General features: G+C 44.7%; 1 protein-coding gene across 2 annotated transcripts in view; it reads left to right on the plus strand.

The window, feature by feature from the left end:
* The window catches only part of GABRG3 (gamma-aminobutyric acid type A receptor subunit gamma3), a 434279-nt gene that overhangs the window by 398221 nt on the left and 13029 nt on the right, over window positions 1-23029 (plus strand). Inside the window, exons 7-9 of one of the 2 annotated variants that reach the window (XM_055142221.1) lie at window positions 14624-14776; window positions 21550-21746; window positions 21992-22069. In XM_055142221.1, the coding sequence (XP_054998196.1) occupies window positions 14624-14776; window positions 21550-21746; window positions 21992-22069 (428 nt within the window). The remainder of the gene's footprint in view (window positions 1-14623; window positions 14777-21549; window positions 21747-21991; window positions 22070-23029) is intronic. The other variant, XM_004617564.2, reaches the window with a different exon arrangement.

The raw sequence follows: 23029 nt of genomic DNA on the forward strand, positions 1-23029 counted from the left end.
TGCTGCCCATATGTCCTGCAGGAAGGCCCGGCCCCATTTTGTTTAGGGAGAACAGCTGCTGAACATCTGGAACAACCTGGACTCACTGTCAAGTGCTCACATACAGTCATTCCATTGACTCACACACTTATTAGGAAACCAAGACCCAGCATTCCAACAGCAAGGAGGGCTCAGGGAAACTGAAGTTGCAGTTATGAGAACCTTCCTCCCCCTGTTCTTACTTCAAGTGTGTTGGCAATATGAGCAGTTGGCTTCTCTCTAGTTGCTCTTCCCAACATAACCCCAGTGTACTGGTGCTACTCCGTTACCTTCCTTGTGAAATTTTCTTTTGGAAAATTAAAAAAAAAAAAGAAAAGAAAAGAAAAAAGAAAATCCCCAGGAGTGGGGCCAGTGTGATAGCCCAGCAGGTAGGGTGTTGGCCTTCCATGGAGCCAACCTGGGTTCCATCTCAGTACTGTGTAGGGTCCCCCGGGCACTTCTAAGCGTGATCTCTGAGTTGAGAACCAGGAGTAAGCACTGGGTACCACCAGGTATAGCACCAAAATCAAAAAAGAAAATAAGAAAACTCCCTAGGAACTTCAGGAAATAGGCTGAACTTCATAGTGCCTTCCTAACAGCTACATTCCTGTCAGATTTTCCATGATTAAAACAGTAGCTGTAAGTCTAGAAACAAATTACTGACAAATTTGTTACGAAAATTATTTGTAAGAGGCATACTAAAAAAAAAATTTTGTAAGTTCAACTTCAATCTGAGGATGGGTGTTGTATTTTTTTTTCAAAAACTGTTTTGACATAAGATTGCTGTTTTAAAAGAAATGATATGGCTTACTAAGAAGCAGTAAGACTCTTAGGCTATTTGAGAAGCAGTGAGATTTGACCATTGTGCTGAATATCCCTATTAGAAATATTAGACACAAGTTACAAAGGTCCTTCTGCCTTCATTCTGCAATGTATCAAAGGTAACACATAAGTCTACATCAGCAGACCTCAGAAACCTAGCAAAGAGGTAGGAGAGATGGTTCAAGTGGTAGAGCACACACCTAGTGTGTGTGTGAGTGATTACTAAGCATGACATGGTCCATGAGCACCAATGAGTAGAACTCTGCACAAGTGACTATACATAGAACTGGAGCCTCTAAAAATAAGATTTGGAAAAACAACTACATCAGTGACATGTGTCGGGAACTTCGTTTGGCAAATCTCTCTCTGAGGACTCTCCATTTCCAAACTGATCCTCACAACCCATCGCACAGGGAAGAACATGAGGCACAAAGAAATGAATCACAGAACAGAAGTGCCGGTGGCACAGGCCCTCTGGCTGTGCTGTTTAATAGGCAACAAAGGTGCTTTTTTATCTAATAAGATGCCAGCGATGGGGAATAAATGTGTCAGTGAATCTGGGAAGCACAGAGTCAAAAGATGCAATTTGAGTCTATAGAACACCCCAGAAAGATGCCAGGTGCTAAGGATATGGAATTGGGAGGGAAGGAAGCAGAAAGGGCCAGATGCCAAAGACTTTCCTGCCTGCAGCATAGTTTTCTCCCTCTGCTTCCCTTTGTGCCCTAAAGCCGTGGTTGAGCCACCTGTCCTTAGCCTGGAACAGTCAGAAGATGTCAGAGTGCCTAGAGCACATCCGCTCTTCCCTTCTCTGATTGGCTGCCATGCTGAGGAATCCTCTTGGGAAGCCTTGGCATGAACAAGTGAGGGAAGGCAACATGGGCCCAGCTCTCATGAGGTTCTGTCTTGCAAGGACAATCGGAGACAAGTCACAAAGGAGATCAAGGCACAGAAGAAGGAGAGTGACCATGCCCTGAAGCCAGGAGCATGACTGGAAGGAGTGGAAGGTGATTCCCAGCAAAGGGCTGCATGGACACACCGGGGAGGTAGACTGGGCTGCTGGGGCTTTGAAGGAGCAAGAGTGAGTCCTTTCTTGCTTTAGAAAAAGGGCTTTGCCTCTGGAAGGGAGGCAGGAGACCCAGAAGATAGGAAACCCTGAACTCCTTCCTTTCCAGTTGGGGAGGTTGGTTTGAGCTGGCCAGGGAGTGACCAAGAAAAGAGAGGAAGTTGGATGCAGGGAATTGATGAGACAAGAAATTGAAGCACAGAAGTGACCAATGGAGTGGAGAGACAATTTAGAGATGAGGCAGGATGGATGATGCTTATTGGTTAAAGAAGAGATTGAAGGGCAGAGGAGATCAATGGGATGGTAAGACTGTCCAGGGACAGGACAGTAGGGTACATCCTTGCACCCAAGGTTAAGGGTCAAAGGAGAGATTTTTCCTGAAACCCAGTCTAGAACAGTCTCGTGGATGTGAGAACAGCAGTTGGCTACAAGCAAGGGGAACAGGGATAAACTCGGGTTTCTCCTCTCTTCCAGCTGCATAACCCACCAGAGCACAAAGTCTCCAGCTCCCGTGAGGTCCAGAGCAGGACAAAGGAGGGACAAGGTTAACTGGCTGGAGAGAGAGGGCCAGTGCAGACATGGCTGTTCCTTTAGCCTCTGCATCCCTACCTCCAAAGAGTCCCTTTACTGGAGGTATCTTCTCAACTAAGACCTCTTAGTCATCTTGAAAATGTAAAAATCTGCCCAATCTACTCCCTGATCTCATTTATTTTTTCTCTGGGAGCACTCACTTGTTGGAACGAGTTCAGGGCGGGGCGAGCAGAATCGGACCAGCTCAGCTCCCCAGTCTGATAAGCTTCATTCATGATGCCAGCAGGTGTCTGCTGCTGCTGGAAACTGCAGGCATGATCAGTATTTGCACTGAGAAATAACCCACGGACCGTGGAAGGTGAAGGAGAATGTTGGACATGGTCTGAGGAAGTAGTGCAGACATATTGAGCATCTGCATTTCAAAATAATGAGAATGGTGGAAGGGATTAGCCTCTTTGTCCCTGAGAACCTACAGTGGAGCCCTGGTTCTCCCCAAAGCAAATGCCAGAAATCTCCCTGAAGTATCTATGCCCTGAAGACATCCAGGATATGCTCTTTAGGTGAGTCCTTGAAGCTGCTTTGCAGAGTCTCAGAATCAGTCACCTTAAAGCACCTTTAAACCTCCATCATAGAAGTAATGAATTCAAACCCAAAAGAGACTCATCCTTCTGGAATCAATTTAAATCAGGCTTCATAACTGACAGTTCCTCTCTGACGTGGATTTGAAGGGACTCCCTCAGCTGTGAAAAATCTGAGGCCTCAGGGACCCAAAGCTCTGAAAGATTTTATGAGAAGTAAAAATATGCTTATGAGGGGCTGGAGAGAGACTAGAGTGGGTAGGTCACTTGCCTTGTATGTGGCCGACCCAACTTTGATCCCTGACATTCTGTATAATTCTAGGAGCACCACCAAGAGGGATCCCTGAGCTCAGGCAGAAGAAATACCTGAGCATTGCTGGGTGTGAACAAAAAACCAAAAGTATGCTTACAAAATATCCCAGACCAGCCCTCCCACTTCTCCATTCTGCCATCTGGATTGTGGTGCCCAAGTTCTGTCTTGTTTGGAAATAGGGAACACCTGTGCCCACATGAGCACTGGAAACCAAGAGTTTGACTATAGGTCTGAGTATGAGTCACCACGCACCTATCTATGTTGTATGTAATTCAGTTACAGCAATAGTGTGTGATGGGAGCATGTGCCTAGCACGCATGAGGCCCTGAATTCAATCTCTTACCCTGGCACTTCCAGGTATGGCCCCAAGGCCCCCCAAAGTCCAGGTATGACCCTGGGGAATGTTGAGCAACACCAACCATGTCGGTGAATATTGCCCAGAGTAGCCCATCTGTGTCCATGTATATAATGGATAAGCAATAACTTTTGTTCTTGATTTTGCTGTGCCAGGAAAGGACTTCACACAAGCTCTGCCAGTAACTCCCCGGCCTCTAAAACCCTGACTTCCAGGGCCAGAGTGATAGTGCAGTGGGAGCAATAGATAGTGGAGCACGCAGCCAACCAGTCCAACCAGGGTTGTATCCCCTGCATCTCATATGGTCCCATGAGCACCACCAGGAGTAATTGTTGAGAGCAGAGCCAGGAGTACCCCTGAGCATCACTAGGTGTACCCCCAAAAGCAAAAACTAAATAAAACCCCACTAACGTTGAGGTTATATTTGGCTATCCACTAATCTTGCATACCCCATACCCATGCTGAAACTTTCTGTGCCATTGACTGTTTGGTCTGGTGTTCATTATTTACTCTATTGCACATACTCAGTGGTACTATGGTACTATTTCTGGCTCTGTGCTGGGAAGTTGGGGGGATGGGGTGGAGATCTCAATTTAGTGGTACTTGGTGGACCATGTGGTACCAGAGATGGAATCCAGAGCTCCTGCATGTGCTTCATCCACTGAGTTCCCTCTCTGGCCCTATTTGTAATTTTTATGTTTCCATTGACTTGCCAATGGGCTATATAGTATAAAATGTCCTGAGTTCGGCCTCATACCTCTTCACATGACTGCTGTTTCCATGCCCGCCACCCAAAATCCCTCTTCTTATTCCTCCCACTACCCCCACCTTTCCCCCGTCGACCACCATAGTTTACACCGACCATCATAGTTCATTCTGCTGTTTCCTGCTAACACATTCACTTTAAAGGACCTTAATTCACAGTGTCCCAGGAACAAGGTGAGATCACATAGGACTGAGCACAAAACAGCCAACAGCTGGATACCTTAAAATAATACCATGTTCAAGACAGAGAGAAGAGATAGGACTTGCCTGTGATCCAAAAAAAACATGATTCAAGCGAATGACCCTCATTTAGGCTTGGTGCCATCTGAATCATAATCACTGATGGTTTTGACTCAGTTCATTTTTATTCAACACATTCAGTCTCGATTTCATTAATTAAAAATGCTTTCTCATTGACATGGATTGTTGGCTCCAGAGGGAGTTCTGAATTCCCCCTTTTATGATAATCACTAGACAGAACACATTTGCAAGTGTTATGCCTGAGTCCATCATAACTCATTGAGACAGCTGAGACAGAGAGGGTGAGCAGGACAGAAGTTTATTGCATCGCCGCAGGCCCAGGGATCACGATGGGTGGGTGGGCCTCTCACCCATTCGACTAATGATTCAAAGATTGAATTGCATTTATACTCTGAAACCACATTCTGCCATGTCAATTGACAAAGATTAACTATAGGTTTTACTTATGTTCAAAGCAAGATATGGTTTACAGCCAAACATCAGGAAGGCTTGACTTCAGTTACAGCCGTATCTCTCACAGGGGCCAGCTGTCCAAGGTCAGGGTCAGGGTCAGGGCCTGCTTTGGGCCATAATGAAACCTGGGCTATGAATCCCAGGGTCCGTTAGGGACTCAGCCAGAGTCTGTAGGGACTCACACGGCCAACATAGATGATCGGCCTGAAATTTTAGGGTCTAACTTACAAACCTCTACCTCTTCCTTGCTCCTACCATCATATGGATGATGTTTTCTTCTTTTTATTTTATTTTATTTTCATAAAGTAGTTCACAATATTTGATTACATTTAATATTTGAACGCCAATCCCACCACCATTACACCTTCCCACCACCATATTTTGGATGTTTCCATCCGGAACCCCAACCCCTGCCCCAAAGCAGAACCGAAATAATTTATTTTGTATTGCTGGTTGTGAATAAACTGCTGAAAATGTTCCCCAAAAAAACTTTCCTTGGAGGAGAGTGTGTGTAGGTTGTTGTATTTCACCCAGGGACCATTAAGTCCTTCAATAAGAGATAACTACAGGTGATGTTTTCTTAAACTCAAACATCATAGCAAATTATAACTAATAACTGAAACCAGTACATAGTGTACCAGGACATAGCACGAGTCAGGCATCAGGTGGCTGGGCACAGCCCTGGCAAGGTTCTCAGAGGTAAGGCATCAGCTCAGGACACTGTTGCTCTGGCTCAGCTGGTTCCTCCTTCAGACCCTGCCAGCGTCTTCACTGTTGCCTGGTGGAGGACTCCAGCCCCACATATCAGATTTGACTTTGTTTCTCTGTCTTCCCAGCACCTTCCCACCTGTGCCTATTGGCCTTTCATGACTTTGGACAGACACGTGGTCTCAGCCCAGCTTGTGGCCATTTTCTCAGAGACACTTCTCATGCCTCAGTACTGGGGATGGCAGAGTGACAGAGCAGAGACGGGGCTATTAGCCTGCCTTGGGAGGCACCTGCCAGGTTCCCAGACTGGGGAGGTTTCCTTTCCCCTTTTAATTTTCTGCTCTTGAGAAGGGGTCAATGAAGGTAACCTGTTTGCATTAGATGGTGTTACCTGTAGGTCTTTTGCTAAATATCTTTCATAGATGGATAGAGTGTTCTTCCATTGCTAGTTTGCTGGGAGTTAGGTTTTTTTTTCTTTTTATCATAAATGGACAGCTTGTTTCAGTTACTTATTTTTTTTTACACATTTAAAAAATTGACTTAGCTTTTCTATTTAGTCCTATTGAGTCCATCAGTGGTTATAATTTTATTTTTTAATTTTGGGGCCACACTCAGTGATGCTCAGGGCTCTGCACTCAGGCATCCCTCCTCTGATAGTAAGGCAAGCCTCTTACCTGCTGTGCTATTGCTCCATGCCCTGATTTTAATTTTTATGCAAGGATCCCTCAGTTCAGGGATCAGCAAGACCCCTCTGGTGGTATCTGGGTTCTCCATGGCTGTTGGAGCACACGTGGTAATGTTGGGGCCCATGTCATGCCAGAGATCAGCTGGCGTCATCTGTAAGTAAAGCATGTACTCTAACTCTGTACCGTTTCTCCAACCCCTTTCATTAAAAAAATAATTTTTTAAAGCCTTCATCAGATTTCTGATACTGACTTTCTAGTTTTATCACTGGTAAGTCAGAGCTCAAAGAATTAATTGGAGAACATTTTATTTTGTTCTATTTTCTGGAAATCTTTGTATAAAATTGGTACTATTGGCTGCAGATGCTTGACAGGTTCAGGGAGAAAAATGATTACAGTTATATTTTCAGAGTTTAAAAAAAATATATGTGACATCATTAATAGCCATTGATTGACTCAACTTATCTACTTCTCCTTGACTATATTTTGGTGATTTGTGTCTCTCAGAAAATATGTTAATTTGTAGACTTATTGTCCTGGCATGTTCCCCTGGTTTTCTCATTCCTCTTGCTTCATTCCTGACATTCTTTGTGTCTTATCTCCCCTACCCTTTGGTTGGCCTGCCTGTGGGTATTGATAACCCAAGTCAATTGTTCTCCAGATAATTCAATTTTCCACACTGTGAATTCAAATGTCTTACTTCTGTGATTAGGTTTTTGTCCCAGGGCATGCTGAATTTTAGGTTCGGGTTTATCTGGGCTCTGAGGCAGTGCCAAGAAGGCAGAGTTTTTCTTTGGCAGGTTCCAAGAGGGCAGCTTGGCGGTTTGAAACCCTCCCTGGATTCAGCAGGCTGGGGGGTGTGATTGGCCGCTTTCCATTGACCACTGGTATGGCTCACCACTGGTTTGTGATAAGGTCAAGTCATCCAGACAGTGGCCCTGAGTTCTGACCTTCCCACTAGGTTCCTGCTGAGTTTCCACTGAAATCAGGAAGGGAGACTGCTCTGGTCAGAGCAGATGTCATGTGGGTGGGAGTACCAGGACCGCGGGGACTGTGCAAGCAGAGAGCCCCTGCAAGGCACTCCAAACCTCTGCGAGTGTCTAAGAGGGTCTCCAGCCCTAGAGTTTTTCCAGTGAGCCAAACCTTCATGGGAAGGGAGGTACACCTGAGTTGATCCAGTGATATGTCTCTGTCTCCACCTGTTGAGATGCAAGTGACTTCTCCTTCCTCATAACATTGAAGCCCTGGAGCATCTGCCCAGGTACAAAGTTCTGAGCCTGATGGTGGTGCTAATATCCCCCATGGGCCCCCTTTAACCTGTAGTGGAATGTATCAAAGCAGGACATCGAAGGTTGAGGAATTAATGAATGGTGGTTCGGGAACATCCTTCCACTGCTTTCTACACCCCTAAGTTCCGATACTGGAAGTATTGCCTGGATGGTCTGGCTTTTCATTTTTATGTGTGTACTCCTTGGTCTGTCTATCCCAAGAGCCACAGAGACACTGCATACCAGTGGCTTGCAAATGAATAGGAAGAAATCCCTGGGTTTCTCCCCCTAGCTCTGTGCTTTGCTCCACCTTTCCCACAGACTATATTTCACACCCTGGCTCTTGAGACCAAGTGTTTTGTTTTGGAAGTATTCAGTTGTTTTGACAAAGCCCTTTGGTGATGCCTGGGGCCATCCACCCTTTTTCTTTAGGGGGATCCGGGCTGTCATACTGCAGCGACCTCAGTTCTTTGGAAATGCAGGCAGCAAAGATGGTCCCAGGGGTGTCAGTGCAGTGAGACCAGAGCCCCTTCTAGTCCCTAACTCTGTCACGCTGGACACCTCAGTCCTTCCCTGTGCTTGTAAAGACTTATGGCTCCTCTGTATATTCACACAAATCTTAACCATGTGTGTAAATTAACATCTACATATGGTTTGATTTGCATAAATTTGAATACATGTGTACATGGGATCTAATACAATTCTTTCTTTCTGAGAGAGAGAGAGAGAGCCTGGCCTAGAACTCACAAACCCCAGAATGTGAGACCAGCAGTCAACCAACAGGGCTACTGATTCCTTTGTGCTCCCTGCTCCTTATCTAGTATTTGACCCATAGAGACTCATTACTATAGAGGCTCATTAAGGAACACATTAAGGGTTCGCAAACCCCACTTAAGTCCCTCATTCATTCATCAGTGAGAAAACTCTCCCCATTTTTCCTCCCCTGAGAACTTGGTCGAGTCCCTACTCACAGACCTCATCAATAATCCTAGATCAGCCGCCATGATTGATGCATTTGTCCACTTCCAAAATATGTATGGGGCTTTTTTTTCTCCCAACTTGATCTAAATACGGTGGTTTAACGAGGTTCTTCATGATGATTTGCTACCAGCATTCACTATTCCAAGCCTAATCCCTCTACCACTTTTCCCAACCACCCTCAAGCCTGCCCCCATAGCAGGCCCACGGTAATTTATTTTATATTGTTTGTTACCATTACATGGGTAACGCAATAATCAAAAAATCAATTCCATAGGAAAAAATATGTGAAAATTGTTGTACCTTAACATGGAGACATTCAGTCTTTCTGCGGCTTTCTAAGTTGTGGTTGCGAGCAACGTGTGTGTCCATGTTTGAGTTAGTTGGCATTGATTGATTTCTACGTTGGTTGGCTTTTGCATTGGTTGGCAGACTGGTGTTGGATGGCTTCTGTGCTGCTTAGCTTCTGTGTTGGTTGGTGTCTGTGTTGGTTGATTGGCTTTGGCAGCCTGGTGTTGGTTGGCTTCTGCCTTACAGCCATGCAGTCCGCTATGCTCCTGCTGGGATGTCACTGTTGGAGATTTTGCGACGTTGCAGCCCTGAAAATCCTAAATATTTCACTGGGAAGTTCATTATTCCACTGGGCAAGGCTGCCAGATGTTCCAACAGTATGGGAGGGGGTAGGGCAGTGGAGGGCTGCCACCCTGACTCTGACAAAGCCTGGACTTTTTCCAACATCTGTGTTTCTGCGCCACTGTTTCCCAGACAATGGAGTACCTGAGAGACCAGCAGACAGGAAGCGGGAAGGTCCTGGGTAACTCTCTGGAGGGCCCCCACTCTGGCGGCAGGTAGCACGGCACAGTGTTCCATGTGGTTGGACAGACCAGTCACCCCACGGGGCTCAGTGGGGCAGATACCACACACACAATTCATTCCCATCTACATGCACTCTTTCCACACACATCCGTCCCCATGCCGGCTTCCCTCCACCAGTGCCCCCTACCTATTCCCCTGGTGTCTGATGCAGCTTCTGACTGACCTGGCTGCATCTCCACCCCCCTGCCTCCACCTTGGGGCTGACCCCTGTTCTGTCCCTCCTCTTCTTCCTGAAGTTCAGCACTCCTGCTCTCCCTGCCCCTTGCCCTGGGCACGTGTTTCCCTCTCCTGCTTCCAGATACCACCTCTCAGAACTCGCCCGTGCCTGCTCCACTCCCTCTCACCTGATTGGGGGGCAGGCTCCAGGCCACGCAGGCAGCAGCCAGGGGCAGCACGATGGCAGTTTCAGGTTCCGTTGACCAGGAGGTATTTGGTTTGGGGACCACACCCAAGGATCACTCAGGGAGCCCTGGGTAGTACTGCAGATTCAACCTGCATTCAAGCCTTGCCAGGAATAAGCCCTGAGCATCACCAGGCATAGCCCCAAAACAGATAAAAAAGAAAGAGCTGTGGGGATATTACAATGGATTTGGTGCCTCCCCAGCACACAGCCAACACGGGTTTGATCCATGCACCCCAAATGGCCCCCAGGCACGCATGAATAAAGCCTGGGCACAGAGCCAGGAGTCAGTCCTGAGCATCACCCCATGCTCCCCCTTTCTCTAAAATACATAAAACAGTAGTAGAGCATTTGACTGCAAACAAGTATATAACAATACTTATTTAATAGAAAGGGGAGCTCTCTGCCATGAGGGAGGGAACATTTGTTGTTAAAGGGGGTGTCACTGTGCATGCTGTCCCAGGATCTCACCCACACAGGCCTTTTCTTTCTGTTTCTCTGTCTCTCTGTCTCTGCCTCTGTCTCTCTCTCTCTCCCACCGCTCCCCCCCCCCATTTTAGGTATTGTGGTTTGCAATATTGATACTGAAAGGTTGTCAAAAATATCCCATTACCAGAATGCCCTGCCACAGAGGCAGGGTGGGGTAGTGGGCGTTGGGGTGGGGGTAGTGGGAGGGATACTGGGAACATTGGTGGAGGAGAATGGGCACTGATGGAGGGATGTAAACAATCACCGTATGATGAAAATGCGAACATGAAAGTTCATAAGTTTGTAACTGTACCTCACGGTGATTCACTAATAAAAAAATTTTTTTTAAGGAATATCCCTTTACCTACTTTTAACACCCAGTTCTTGTCCAGCATGATCAGTTATTGTCATACTGGTCTCTTCTCTATCTTACCTACCCTCAGCTCCACACATACTTGTGGTAAGATCCAACCTTTGACCAGTCCTCCTAACCCCAGTTTTCCCTGGCCATGGGTATTAGTCATCCACTACATATTTTATTATATCCCATGAATGCAATATAAATGAGTGTAGTCACTCTACATTTGTCCCTCTCCTTCTGACTTATTTTACTCAGTATGATACTCTCCATATCCATCCTTTTATAAGAAAATTTCATGACTTCATTTTTAAAAAAATTTTTATTAGAGAATCACTGTGATGTACAGTTACAAACTTATGAACTTTTGTATTTGCATTTCACTCATACAGTGATCGTTTACCCATCCCTCCACCAGTACCCATTCACCTCCACCAATGATCCCAGTATCCCTCTCACCACCCCCACCCCATCCCCCACCACCCTACCCTGCCTCTGCAGCAGGGCATTCCCTTTTGTTCTCTCTCTTTTTGGGTGTTGTAGTTTGCAATAGAGGTATTGAGTGTCCTTCATGTTTGGTCTATAGTCTACTTTTAGTTCACATCTTCCTACCCGAATGGGTCCTCCCAACTCCAGTCACCAGTGGTTGGGGGAGGGGTTCAGGCGTTTGTACTGCATGTCATTGACTCAGCTCAGACCCTAGCACAGCATATGGTCCCCCCAGCTCAAGTGATCCTTGAATGCAGAGTAAAGAGTAAGCCCCAAATAGTGCTTCAATGAACATGGGAGTGCAGATGGTTTTTCTGCTGTGTATTTTTGACTCCTCAGGGTATATTCCCAGAAGTAGTATTGCAGCACTATTTATCATAAGCAGAATCTGGAAACAATTTGAGTGCCCAAGAACAGATGAATGGATAAAGGAACTATGGCACATCTACACAATGGAATACTATGCATCTGTTAGGAAAAATTACGTCATAAAAATACCTTTAGCTTCTTTTTTTTGTTTGTTTTTTTTGGGTCACACCCGGCGATGCACAGGGGTTACTCCTGGCTCTTCACTCAGGAATTACCCCTGGCAGTGCTCAGGGGACCATATGGGATGCTGGGATTAGAACCTGGGTCAGCCACGTGCAAGGCAAACGCCCTACCCACTGTGCTATCGCTCCAGCCCCCAAAAATACCTTTAGCTTCAATGTTGTGGAGCTAAAGTTATTTTCATGACTTCATTTTTCCTAACAGCTGCATAGTATTCCATTGTGTAGATGTGCCATAGTTCCTTTATCCATTCATCTCTGCTCCTCATGGAAGCTGGAAACCAAGAAAACCATTAGAAAACCAGAACCCCACCAGGAGTCAGCTGAGCTGCAGAACCAGACCTGGGTTACATAAAGGGGTGTGTTCTGCACCATCTAAGAACCTGCTTCCCCTTAGCTGCAGGAAAGTGTTCAAATCTGCTAAAACAGACTGTGTGTCTGCTTTGGAATTGCTCCTGTTTTTCTCTTACTGATGGCACTTTCCAAAGGTAGAAGCAGAAATGATTGATCTCTGCATGTTGTGTTCACGATTGCTCAAGTGATTCATTATGTCTTGTTTTATTATCTGTATTGTTTGTTCTGCTGCCTGTTTCTGATTGAAATTTTATGTAAAAATGAATAGCCACTCACATATCACATAATTCAATATTTCCCCAGAAAGCATACAACAGTGTGCACAGAAATTACTGAGAAAAATATTTTTGTGTTTCTTGATTGCTTTGGGTTAATCATTCTGATTCCTTTGTACTGAAAATGCTAATTTGATTAACATTGCAAATGCTTCTTGAGAAGCTATCTAAAAAAATTGACATTTCTATCAGCCAGTCCAAATGTGGCTACAAGAGAACACCAGCAAAATAATGCAGCAAAAGTAATTCTAATTTATTGAAACATAGCTTCCACGGGAGTTCAATATAATATGTCAATAATATTAAATAGAAGCAGAATGTTCATAAGGATCTTTTCGTACCATAAGTGATTAGGGATCATTGGCAAATGAAAGATAAATATTAGAAGACTCCATAAATGGATTGGGTTTTACTGGGAGTTACAGAAATGAGTGCAGCACAGCTGTGCAGAGGGGAAGAAGGAAGGATTTCCTAATACTTCCAGTGAACTCAAAGTGGAGAGCTCAAAGGTGTGTGGAAACTGTCTGGATGCAGGAAGAACAGGCATAGCTTGGTAGAAAGGAAAGGGTTCTGTGGCCCGGGAGAGGGCATTGGCATGTCTGAGCACCCTCCCACCCCATTGCCAGCACTGATGCCAGGAAGGCAGATATCAGAAAGTGCTTACTGAATAGTAGCCTGCCAAAGATCTGCCTGTATCTATTTTACCATTATGTCTTTCACAGTAACCAGTAAAATGCCTTGCATATCCATGGATACTATAAAACTCAAAGTTGAGCATATTTAATTAGGGCCTGAGTAATGGAACAGAGTGAAGGCTGTTTGCCCTCCATGTTGTCTGATCCAGATTTAAGCCGAGGCATCCCATATGGCCCCCAACCCAACCAGGGGTCAATCTGAGCACCTCCAGGTATGAGCCAAAATATTTTTAAAAAGAGACAGTGCAGAGGTTAATGCACTTGCCTTGCATGCTTTTGACCCTGGCTCAATCCCAGGTACTTTATGGTGCCCTAAGCACAGCCAGAAGTGACATTTAAGTCCCAAACTGGGAATGTACCCTGGCACTCCTGGGTATGGCACAAACGTGTCCTTGCCACCCAAACATGTTAACAGTCTGCTAGGTAGAGCTCTATTATTACCTTTGTGGGGAGGTGGAGTAGAATCCATTCAAATGTTTGATTAGCAACTTTCCTAAGCTTAAAGTAGTATGGCACACACAAAAAAGGGGTTCAGGCTTCTGGTAGCAACTAGCAGAGGAGAACTCACCAGGTCATTATGACAGACATGAGGGAAGTGTGGCAGAACTTCCCTGGGAGCCAGGATAGATGATTCTGTGGGTGGGTCATTTCGTCCCCTAGCTTAACATCCTCACCTGTGACACAGAAGAAGCTACAGTTCTACTGTTATAGACAAAGTTCCCTTAACCAAACACACCAAGACAGAGATTTGGCAGGAAAACCAAACAAGGATGTCTTCATTTAAACCAGCTGGCCAGGCCGGGGACCAGAACTAGGCAAGCACCTGAAGCTATTGACCGGGCATCAGAGGGGCCAAGAGCAATTTTAGAGAGTATCTGCAGGACATGTGCCTACTTAACCAGCCTGAGACTGGCAGTACAGACATCAGAGTTACAATATGGTATCAAATCCAACAGTGATGTTAGGGTTCAAGCACAATGGTATCAGGAATGACAAACATGGCTACATTAAGGCAAGTTGGGCAAGGCCATTTACAGCAAGAAAAAGGGCATTCTCTACAGCTGGTGGCTGGGGGCCGGGGTGGGGGTGGCTTGGCATTTGTGGTTTTGCAGTTAACGGCATGTACAAAGAAGTTATGAGTCACACACTACAAAACCCCACAGCTAATGACAGGACAAGGCCCCTTTGCAGACTATGTGAAAATAGAGGATATGGTCACGTGTTGCAAAGTTGAAAAAGGGAAAAAATTACTAGTGTCCCTGTCCTGTCTCCAGCTCGTGCTATGTTGCCATCCAGCACTTTCACCAAGCTCACTGTTTAATTCCCAGAAAAGCCGTCTTAATTCTGACAATATTTCATCACAGGTGACTATGTCGTCATGACTGTCTACTTCGAACTGAGCAGAAGAATGGGGTACTTCACCATCCAGACATACATCCCCTGTGTACTGACTGTGGTGTTATCGTGGGTTTCATTTTGGATCAAAAAAGATGCTACACCAGCGAGGACAGCACTAGGTGAGTATCCAAAGGAGACTCCCAACACGGTGTCATTTTAATACAGAAGAATTCATAAAACTACTTCCAGTCCAAGAGGCCTGGTTCCAGTGACATAACAAAGTCAATAAAAATTATTCTTTACAGCATTGAATTCCACATGTCTGAGCTACATGAAGTAGTGGGTAGGGACTCAGAATAAATCCAGTTGCCTTAACTGTGCTCCAAGGATGATGTGGTCATAAAAATGCCCGCATATCTCAGAACCTGCCACAATCAAAAGTTTCATTATGTCAGAAACAGAACTTGTCACCCAGCTTTGAGAGCTAAAAAAAATATTGGCAACAGAGTCTCAATAAAAGAACTTCTGTTTGTCAGTAATAGTTTCCACCAGAAAAGAGTCCTGGCTTTCAGCTAGAATCTCTCCACTAAATCTCCATCCTTCATTGAACTTCCCTTTGGCCCCTCCTCAACATCAGCACTTCTCAACCAGGGGCCTTAGGGTCACTTGGGGGACTCCAGGGTGCTCCAAGGGAGCACAGGTAAAATACATCAATGGGGGTCCTCGTGGGGATCCTGCGAGGGGAGCCTATAAGAGGCCATCCGGAAGGATGTGGGACCATGGAAAGGAAGCAAGGTGAGATGGGGACAAAGTTTGGGGAAGTTAAAGAATCACTGCTTTATATGAAACACTAGATTTCAGAGGGTTTACAATTGAAAAAACATTTGAGAACAATCTTTCTTTAAGAGTTCCACCTAACTTTCAATATCTATGATTTGTAGAAAATAAGAAATGTGAATGCTGAATATAAATGATTACTTTGCTTTAAAAAAATTGAGAACAGAGGATTCTGCCTCAACTTAAAATTCTGCAAAGTCTCTTTTATTGCTTTGTGTTTCTTTGGAATTTTGTTTTTAACAGCAAAGTATATTCCAGCAAAATAAGTTAACCTAAAAATCCTACGTACAGCCCCAATTATGCCTTTAAAAATCAACCCAGAAGAATAGAGAAATAGCAACACCAGTTTGTTTAGCTAAGTCACCAACCAGACCATTCCTAGAAAGAATAAGTCCCCTGACAGCTTTTCATTTTCTTTTTTGAGCCATGAGGGCGAAGCTTAAGGGTTACTCCTGGCACTGCACAGGAATCAAACCCAGGTCAGCCTCAGGCAAGGCAAACACCCTACCCACTGTACTATTGCTCCCATGCATCTTTTATTTTATTTTATTTTTATGAAATTGTTCTCCCAGTGGTGGGGCTGAATTGATAGCACAGTGGGTAGGGTGTTTGCCTTGCACGTGGCCGACCGGGTTCAATTCCTAGCATCCCATATGATTCCCTGAGCACTGCCAGAAGTAATTCCTGATGCATGATCCAGGAGTAACCCCTGTGAATTGCTGGGTGTGACCAAACAGCCCAAAAAAAAAGAAAAAAATTGTTCCCAGTGGTTATTACATTCAGTATTCCAACACCAATCCTACCACCATTTCACCTGCCCATGACCGTTATTTCCTATTTTCCCAACCACTACCCAAGCATGCTCTGATAGCAAGCCCTAAATGACTTATTTTGTATTGTATGTTATGTTTAATTCACTAAAAACATCAAAAAAGATTTCCTTTAAAAATGGTGGGGCTGGAGCGATAGCACAGCAGGTAGGGCATTTGCCTTGCATGCAGCCAACCCGGGCTTGACTTCCAGCATCCCATATGGTCCCCCAAGCACCGCCAAGAGTAATTCCTGAGTGCAGAGCCAGGAGTAACCACTGTGTATAACCAGGTGTGAACCCCCCCAAAAAAGTGTGTAAAGATTGTATCTCACCCTAGAGCCATTAAGCTCTTGTATAAGAGATTACTAACATGTTGTTACAGGTTAAGCCTTGTGTATTAATACTTTCTTAATCGAGATTGGTTGACTTCTACTTTATATTATATCCAATGTGGTGTGCTACACATCAGTGGTAAAGAGTATGAGATTTTGCTTCAGGAATTCTAAAGTATTAAATACGGTGATACAGCTGTGGTTAAATTTTTAACTGGATGCTGATAAGTCAATCTCTTATAATCAAAGTCCTACAAAAGTTCACCATCTCTCCTAAGAAAGCATTCAATATTTAAGTCAGAAAACACAGCCCAGTCTCCTAAACCAGAAACAAATAACGGTTTGATATCTATAAAGGACTGCTCTGATGTCAAATTGGCCAGTAGTCTTTAGCCCTGCTGTTGTAAGTGTCTGAAGACTCAAAGGAAAAGGTGGTCTTAAAGAATAATCTCAGCAGATAAAGTACATTTAAAAAAGAAAGTTCTACAATGAAAACGCATAGTAGCTGGGTTGAAAATCTTCATAAATTAGTTTAAGAGCCAGTTGAAGATGATGGGAAGTTGTGTAATGAACAGAGGTCCAGAAATAGAAATATTTAAAGCAAGGAACAAAGTGCCCGTGACGATGGCATGACATCCACTGGGGCTGGAGTCAGTGGAGGAGAGAATGCCTTTGTTCTTCTTGGATCAGTACTATAGTTTGGGTGATATCACGGCGACATTAGCGTTAGCCTTCATGGTTCTGATGCACAGTTGCTGCCTCATCTCCACTGCTGTCCTTGTGTCGCTTCTCATCCACATGTCCCTTCTCCCACCACTGCTTGGTCATCTGTCTTATTATCTGACATCAAGGGTCAGTGACCCGCTTATCAGATACTCTCTATTTTCTTGTTTGGTCCTGTAGAGGGTGAGTGGTCACTCAGTATCTCTTCTCCTCCCTCAAACTATGATGTTTATGAAACTGATAGGCATTTTACCGAAATTTTTTGGGTCTTTCGACTCATTTCCTTGGGAAAAATATTCCTAAAGTTTAGTAAAAACTGCAGATTTTTTAGCCAACATAGATCTTCTATTTGTTTGTGGGGGCCCAACCACCTGTGCTCAGGGGACCCTATGGGGTCTTGGGGATTGGCCACATGAGAACTAGTGCCCTACACACTAACTATTACTACACCCCTAGATTATTTTTCAAATTAAATTAGGGGGGTTGGAGAGTTTGCTCAACTGAAGGACATTCGTCTAGCATATATAAGGCTTTGAGGTCCATACCTAGCCTGCAGGATACCCCACTGGTGACTAGTATAAAAATAAAATCATTTTTCAACTTTGAAACTAAAAGTTTGAACTGTATGCTTGTAATAAATATGTAGCTTATGAAAATATGACCAGTGCTGCAGCTCAGCAGTGGTTCATCTGCTGTTCGTGTGGGAGGCCCTGAGTTCCTCACACACACACAAACACATTTTCAAGTCCTGCAACTCCCCCGCCCAATGGCAAGAAAAATGGCATTCTATTTCCACTGCACTTATTAAAGAAAAAACATTTTTCTAAATAAGTGACTTCGTGTGACTTGAATGCTGAGAATCGCCAGACTAGAGCCTCAGGTCTTGATCAGTGTCTTGCACACAAGCTGTCCACTCTGTGACCCCCACACCTCTTCCTGGGGGTCCCGGCTGATCATAGACCAGGTCAGTATATAGGGTGTTTGGTACAAATGCTGTTTCTAGGACATTATATAATGTACACTATACATTCACTTTATAAAAATCTAGAAGAAAAATGTTTGCAGCAAAGGGAAGGCTGGTGCACTCTCTTGCCTCCTGGTTCTCGTGGAGCCTGCTGACTGCTGTTTTATTGGATTGCCATTGAATCAGCAGTGACACATGGCAAAATCCAGTTCCTCTAAGCCCAGGGTCCTGGCCTCAGCCTGTCTGTGAAAGAGCAGATGTTGATTGCCTTCCTGGAGGCGTATCCTTGCTGGGGCAGTCTGTCTGTCACTCCATTCCCTCTGTTGAATGGCCTCCCTCCCTTTTATCTTGGGTGATTTTCTATCCCAAGTGCATTCACCTTCTAAATGTCTTCCAGAGACCAGAGACCTTGATTAAGTGTGTGAAATGGGTCACATTCACAACAATACTGAACTGATCCGTTTCCTCATTAATCCATGAACGAATGTGAAGACTCTAGCAAAGGCATCGGGCTGAAATGTCTAAAATGTGCCAGATGTGATGTGGAGTGGTGAGCAAGCTAAAAATGAGCAGAGTGAATTTCTATTCTTAAAGATCACACACCTTTTCAGGGAGACAGACAAGCAAGGAGTAAAAAGACACTTGATGTAGTGAAAATGAGAAAAACAAAACCACTGAAGCAAGGCTGATGCAGATGAGTCTGTTACCAGGCACCACCCAGTAGGGCTTCTGCTGGGTCTAGAACAAAGTGGGCAGCCCACAGATGGCACAGGTAAGGACAAGAAAGAAAGGCAATGGCTGATCTGAGCAGGAGGAAAGTGTGAGAAGTGAAACAGCCAGATTATTTTGGGCACTGTAAACCATACATTCATTTTATGATATTCTAGAGGAAAAATATCTAACCGGCCCATGAATGGGCCCTCTGGCTACTGATCAAGCTGCTTATGCCATGATCACAGAGACTCAGTAACAAATCTCAGAACCCAGCGATCTCAGAACTCAGAATGCATTTCTTTTGGCAGAAATGCATCCAGACTTCACATTAGATTATAAGTCCCGGGCCACCCCAGGTGGGAAAAGGTGATGTCCCTTCACCAGTTCCCTCTGGCGGTTCAGTGGACACCATCTTCCCGAGGCCTATGGACAACCAGGTATGGGCCCACAGTGATGAGATACGCAGGACCTCAAGGGGTGGGTGTGAGGGGGGGCCCTTTCCTCCTCTGCTCCAATGAGACCCGGTGTCACCGCCCACAAACAGGCCCTCTGGCTACTGATCAAGCTGCTTAAGCCATGATTCGAGAGACTCAGAAACAAATCTCGGAACACAGCTGCTTTTGTCAGAAATCCCTCCAAATTGAATTATTAAAATTTCAGAATTCCAAAATTGCATGGCCACAATAGTGGCCACGCAACATCATATGTTATTCATAATCAGCAATCGAAAACAAATTGTCTAATGTTGCCTTTTCACCAGATTTGAGTGCTGGGGTAAAATCCCAAATAATAATGGTGGGTCTGGTGTTGAAATATTAATGTAATCAAGGTAGAGAGAGTGATGTGAGAATCATCTGCTACACAAGTAAGGGGAGGGTGTGGGATGGGGGGTATACTGGGGGTTTTGGTGGTGGAAAATGTGCACTGGTGAAGGGATGGGTGTTTCATCATTGTATGACTGAGACTTAAACCTGAAAGCTGGGGGCTGGAGTAATAGCACAGCGGGTAGGACATTTGCCTTGCACGCAGCCGACCAGGGTTCGATTCCCATCATCCCATATGGTCCCCCAGGCAGCACCAGGAGTAACTCCTGAGTGCATGAGCCAGGAGTAGCCCCTGTGCATCTCCAGGTGTGGCCCAAAAAACACCAAATAATAAAAATAAAAACCCAAAAGCTTTGTAACTGCTCTCACGGTGATTCAATAAATAAATAAATTTATTTTTTAAAAAAAGAATAAATATGTCTAACAAACTGATATGATAATTAGTGAATAAATTTAAGGGTGTCAACTTAACCAGTCATGTTCATATAACTGTGAAGATTAGGATTAAAGAGTGGAAGGAAGTTGCTTAAAAATTGCAGAAAGAAGTAAGGTTCCTGTCTTGCACATGGCCGACCCCACATTCAATCTTGGGACCTCTGAGCCCTGCCATAGCCCTGAGCATAGTTCACTATATCCCTCAGATCCAGGCTAGGAGATAGCATAGCAGATAGGGTACGTTTTCCCTACTTGAGTTCGATACCAATCACCACATGCTCCACAGGACTTAGTCCTAGAGGGTGACAGGACCTCATTGGATACTTGGGGTTCCCTGATACTGCAGGACCAACCATCCTCGTGCCCCATGTTGGACCATCAGCTTGGTTGGCTGCAAATAACTAGTAGGGTTCAGGGCCTCCTGAGCACCACCCAGCAGTGCTCAGGCTCCTGGGATCAAACCTGGGTTGGCTGTGTCCAAGGCAAGTCCCCACCCCATTCTCCACCTTCTAAACTGCAGACATTAAGATTGAACGTACTTCACTGACACTCTGTTCACAGTAGCTAGAATCTGGAAACAACCCGAGTACCCGAGAACAAATGACTAGTTAAAGAAACTATGGTACATCTACACAATGGAATACTATGCAACTGTTAGGAAAGATGAAGTCATGAAATTTGCTTGTAAGTGGGTGGACATGGAGAGTATCATGCTAAGTGAAATGAGTCAGAACGAGAAGGACATACATAGAACGACTACTGCACTCATTTATGGAACATGATACAAGACTAACACCCTAGGACAATAGAGACAAGGGCTAGGAGGATTGTTCCATGGTTGGAAGCCTGCCTCATGAGCTGGGGGAGAAGGCAGCAGGGATAGAGAAGAGATAACTAAGCCAATGATATTGGAGGGATCACTCGGGATGAGAGATGTGTGCTGAAAGTAGATAAAGGACCAAACCAAAGGCCTCTCAGTATCTGTATTGCAAACCATAATGCCGAAAAGTAGAGAGAGTAAGAGGGAAATTGTCTGCCATAGAGGCAGGGGGAGGGTTGGGATGGGGGGAGATACTGGGGACATTGGTGGTAGAAAATGTGCACTGGTGGAGAGATAGGTGTTTGATCATTATATGAAACTCAAACATGAAAGCTTTGTAACTGTATCTCATGCTGATTAAATAAAAAAAATAAAAGATCAAGCAGTACTGCATTTCTTCCGTGTCAAGGGACCACATAAAGAATAGTCAGTCGCTCTGTTGGTAGTGGGGTCCCCAGAGGCCCCTTTTACAGTCACTCCCTGTTGCCCCAGGCATCACCACCGTGCTGACTATGACCACCCTCAGCACCATCGCCAGGAAGTCTCTGCCCCGCGTGTCCTACGTGACGGCCATGGACCTCTTCGTGACCGTGTGCTTCTTATTTGTCTTCGCCGCCCTGATGGAGTATGCCACCCTTAACTACTACTCAAGCTGTAGAAAACCAACCACCACTAAAAAGAAAACATCGGTGAGTAGTGATGGTCAGGCCCTCCTGGGAAGTAAGTGCCAGGTTAGTCTGGGATAACACAGCATACTCTAAGTAACTACAGGTAAAGATACTAAAAACAAAGTCATTTGACTAGAACTGACTACAGCACCTTCAGCTTCTGCTAAAGTGGCTTCTTTTGCCATAAAGTTTGCTTCTAGCGGAGATGGCCTGCGGTGCCAATTTCTATGGCACTCTTCTTATTTTTTTCTGCTTTTTTCTTGCAGTTATTGCACCCAGATTCCTCGAGGTGGATCCCCGAGCGTATAAGCCTCCAAGCCCCTTCCGTATGTATAGGGTTGCAGGTGAAACTATTTCTAAGCTTGCATTTGAAAGATATGGTATCACATGGCAATGAAGAGCAAGGAGTAATGCACATACTTCCTTCAAAATAATTTTTCACTGTTTTAAAAAATATAACCTAGAAAATTTCAACAGTCAGGCAAAGCTTCATCCTGATCCTTTTGTACATGTATTTCTGAATTTTGGGGGCCATTTATGTAACATATAGGCATACTTTGGGGAAAGTGGTCAGGACTTAATTATGATCTATAAATCATTTTAGAATCAGTTTCATAAGTTCAAATTGCTGATTCAACAATCCTATCTTACAGAGTCATAATTATGATTGCTTCGTAACTCCTAATTGATGCTGGGGCCACCTTGATTGGCCACTGGACACTCCCCCTCTTAAGATTCCTGAAACTTAATATAAACCTCTAGAAGTACAATGCCAGGCCAACCAGTTGCTTGGCCTTTGTGAATGGTATTCTCACCCTCTCCAGGCCTCCCCCCAGTTCAGGTCTCAGGACCAAACAGTAAAAGAGCTTCTACTCTTTTACTACTCCCGGCAGTCCTCTGGTCATTGATGAGGCTTGCTGCATTCTACTTATTGCTGACATTTATTCCATGTCTGTGCATTGCTCATTGTCCTTTGACTTTGATCGAAGATTATTTTAAGTACCATTCTATAGCTTTTTATGTCTTTTAACTTTTTAAAGTAGCAACGGTATGATTTTGTTTATATAAAGTGATGTTTAACAGAGCTACAAACACAAGGCACTGGGGGCATGAACCAGATTTTGTGCAGCTTTTCAACCTTTCTGGTTGTCAATATTTCACTGCCACTTCTCGCATCTATGTGTACTTCTACACACATATTTTTGATGTCTCAGGCTGTCAGCTCTATCACGTGTCCTGCGTGGGGACATTCTCCCCCACCCTCAGATTTGCCTTTCTGTCAGGGAGGTATTCTGTTCAACACT

The sequence above is a fragment of the Sorex araneus genome, chromosome 6, assembly GCF_027595985.1.
Source record: "Sorex araneus isolate mSorAra2 chromosome 6, mSorAra2.pri, whole genome shotgun sequence".
In the NCBI taxonomy this organism is placed as follows: domain Eukaryota; kingdom Metazoa; phylum Chordata; class Mammalia; order Eulipotyphla; family Soricidae; genus Sorex; species Sorex araneus.